The sequence below is a fragment of the Morone saxatilis genome, unplaced genomic scaffold (assembly GCF_004916995.1).
Source record: "Morone saxatilis isolate NCDOM2014 unplaced genomic scaffold, NCSU_SB_2.0 Contig4, whole genome shotgun sequence".
Lineage (NCBI taxonomy): Eukaryota > Metazoa > Chordata > Actinopteri > Moronidae > Morone > Morone saxatilis.
The window spans coordinates 2,792,458-2,795,871 of record NW_023339984.1 but is presented as its reverse complement, the minus strand read 5'-3'; the positions used below and the strand labels follow the sequence as shown (position 1 = coordinate 2,795,871).

Here is a 3,414-nt window from a genome sequence, read left to right as displayed (position 1 = left end):
AGGTCTCGAGTCTGGATGGAGATTATACACACTCACTGCAAATTCATTCTCCACTTGCTAAGGGAGCACCAACTTAGAAAGAGAAAGCTCCTCAGCCCCCTCAGGGCTACTTGCAGATAAGCACTCACTCACTGCTGAGCTGGCCTACTCTGCTTTGTACTACTCAGCCTTTTAAATGGAGCACAGTCCTATGCATTATCACTATGCATGCATGCATACACACACACACACACACACACCTATACACACACACCTATACACAAACACACACACAAAGCTTAGTCCTCCTTAAAGTTGTCAGTCTTTTAGAAGCAGCAGCTCAGTGACATCATAATCCCCATTTTGAGTAAAGTTGTTTTATTACTGCTGCTAATGCTATGCATTTCTTCCAATGCTACTTTTGCTACTTCTAGAGGTACTAAAGTTACTACTGCTAGTACTTCCATTATTGTTACACTGCACCAACTACCACTACCACTTCTAATGATAATGAAAGCTGAACTCTTGCATCCTGAGTCGATTCAGAACCAGGTCTTGATTCAAAAGGCACTAGTTTCATGGTCCAATTTTTTGTTTAAAAGGTTCAACCTTTCTACAAGGAGTTTTTAACAGGCTATGAAACAACAGTCTCAGTTTGATACTGATGTCTCTATATGACCTACATAAACAAACAGGACCATCAGCGCGCTTAAAAACTAAACTGTAGAAACAGCTTTTGTCCACAGGAACCACCAGAATCGACACAAAACGACACAAATGTAGGAGCTTTAACATCATTAATTTGGAAGTATGTAACAGTCTTCTGCCTGTATGAGAACAATGAAATAATGTAATTTACTGTTCAACACTGCTGGCTAAATGTCTTTTAAAAAAACAGAAGTTTATGTATGTGTTCTGGAGTAAGAGGAGTGGAGGGAGAGATGTGAGGCAAAGAGACAGGTGCATGCAAACAACAGGAAGTTAGTTATTGTAGTTGGACCTGCTGACTTTGCTGATTATTAACACAGGCAGCAGTTGCTGTAACACACAGCTAATGGAGGCTATTAAACTACTTTAAAAGGGTTAGCCGCTGATCGTCAGTTTTCTTCAAACTAAGTGTAATTGTAGTCAAATCTGAACACATAGACATCATACACATATATTCAGATTCAGAGTGGCTTACACTTCCTGAGGATAGCATTATCTCCGATGTCAACTGCATAAATGTCCATAAGAAAGAATAAAGAAAAGAAAACGGCTTCTTATGACTCCAGACCTGCCTGATAATCATCAAATTTTTTTGTTTTCTTCAGTATAAAAGTAATCCAGTGATAGTTGTCTGTACATCCATGGTTACACTGCAAACAGGAATTGCTAATAGCTAATTCAGCATACTTTTAATGGTGCAATTTTTCCATAATGTGAACAAATATAGGCTAAAACAAACAGGGCCCAAGCTGTAGCCCACAGCTAACCCACTCAATCCAAACTTGCTTCCTGTTTACATCAGTCAAAGAGAAATGATTGGTACTTCTGTTCCAAAACTTAGAGCATGATCATCATCCAAATAAAAGTAAGACAAATAATGATAGAAGTGATTATTCTTCGTTCAGTCAACATGATGTTATTAACAACCTAGTAACCTATTTTTTGCAATCTGCCAATCAAAAGTCCTCTGAATCACATTTTTGGCTCTTTAGAAGAAGTCTGAAATGTTGTTGTTAATATATTTGCTAAGATATCTTTTGATCTTTTATCTCTAAAGTGTATTTACACACTTGTATTTGCACAAGACTGCTGTTCTCATCTCAGCTGATTGCAAGCCTGTTCAGCAGCACGCTCTGTAGTCAGTATTAATCTGCTGGTGTTGGGTACTGCACAAGGTCAGGGCCACCAGTGCAGAGCTCCGTGTCACATCTCAAAGAGGTTCATTATTTCAATCCAGCATCTCATCACTAGATGGCAGCCACAGGTCAAGGTGCAGGCTGGGAAGGATCAGTGTGCTGCAACAAAATAAATGTGTTCTGAAAATGAGCTAGATCTGTTTCCTTTTAATCACCTTTCATGTTACTGCTGCAGAGAAATGTGAAGAGCAGAATCCTCTTATCACCTGAAGTGGTTTCTGTCCAGTCATCATGTTCTCTGCTCAGTGTCTTTAGCCTCTGCCTTACCTCTCTTTCTCATATTGACTGTGCCGTGGTGCTGTTCTGTGTCCCTGCAGAGCTGTACAGCATCTGCCTGTCCCGAGCAAAAGAGAAATGGAGGACCACGGCAGCACCGGCCCCAGAGCCTGAAACTGAAGGTAGAGACAGAATGGAAAATGTTCTGTTTCCTGTAATGTTGGTCATATTAACTCACACACTAATATGACTACTGGAGGGTAGTACTAGATACTACTGCTCATGTTTTAAGATCTTCTTTATGTTTGTCCATGTCTTCCAGATGCTGGCTCATCAGATCGGGAGTCGAGTCTGGAGCTGATCAAGCTGGACATCTCAAGAACTTTCCCCCACTTGTGTATCTTCCAGCAGGTCAGTGAGAGGAGCCCAGCCACCCATACAACACTGTTTTAAATTGCACAACAAAAGTGAATTAAAGTTTGAATTCTCATTCACTCTGACATTATTGTGTAAAGTAAATCTAACATGGACATTTCTGGGGACTGGTGAGGGTATTTTTGGCCTCTGTGTTCCATTGTCGTCATTGTTTCTTTGTTCATCATCAGGGCGGGCCATATCATGATGTGCTGCACAGCATTCTGGGAGCATACACTTGTTACCGGCCAGACGTTGGCTACGTAAGTCATACACACAAAAACACAGCATTACACCGTGTTGTGATACTTCAGCACATTTTATTTTATACTGCGGCTTTAAGAACACATTTGTGATGCCTCACATCTAAAATCTAAAACTTTCATCACAGATCCGTCAATAAAGTAGTTAAACACTGTCTTCGAACCTGTGTCTATTTATATGTTTTTTTTGCTTTGTGTCAATATTAAATTGGGTTAAAAAAAAAAAACATGAGACAAAATATTGCACACAGGTATAGGAGTATTATTTGCATATAATGAAAGTTTAGAGGTGGCACAGATCTCCCACTCAACACCTACATAGGTTATTTAAGCTACTAATAGACTAAGTTTGATTGCGGTGTGGATGACTGACAGCTTACGGTAATTGATTTCCACTGAGTGTGCGCTTTCAGACAGGAGGAGCTCAGTGGGTAGACGTTATTCTCTGTGCCTGTGTGACTACATTTCCATCCTGAGGCCTCCCCGATTTTAGGAGAAAAAGATCTGCAGTCTGCCAGAGACGATGCAGATACTCTGCTACCTTTACACTCCGGGTCAATATTTACTGGAACAGCTCGTGTCTCTAACGTGGGAAAATTGACTTATGAATGTATGTTTATTATCAGGTAAAATCAAAG

General features: G+C 40.2%; 1 protein-coding gene across 3 annotated transcripts in view; it reads left to right on the top strand.

Moving 5' to 3' along the window:
• The window catches only part of tbc1d14 (TBC1 domain family, member 14), a 38,604-nt gene that overhangs the window by 27,588 nt on the left and 7,602 nt on the right, over positions 1-3,414 (top strand). For all 3 annotated transcript variants that reach the window (XM_035675404.1, XM_035675405.1, XM_035675406.1), the window contains 3 exons: positions 2,201-2,281; positions 2,422-2,510; positions 2,705-2,776. In XM_035675404.1, the coding sequence (XP_035531297.1) occupies positions 2,201-2,281; positions 2,422-2,510; positions 2,705-2,776 (242 nt within the window). The remainder of the gene's footprint in view (positions 1-2,200; positions 2,282-2,421; positions 2,511-2,704; positions 2,777-3,414) is intronic.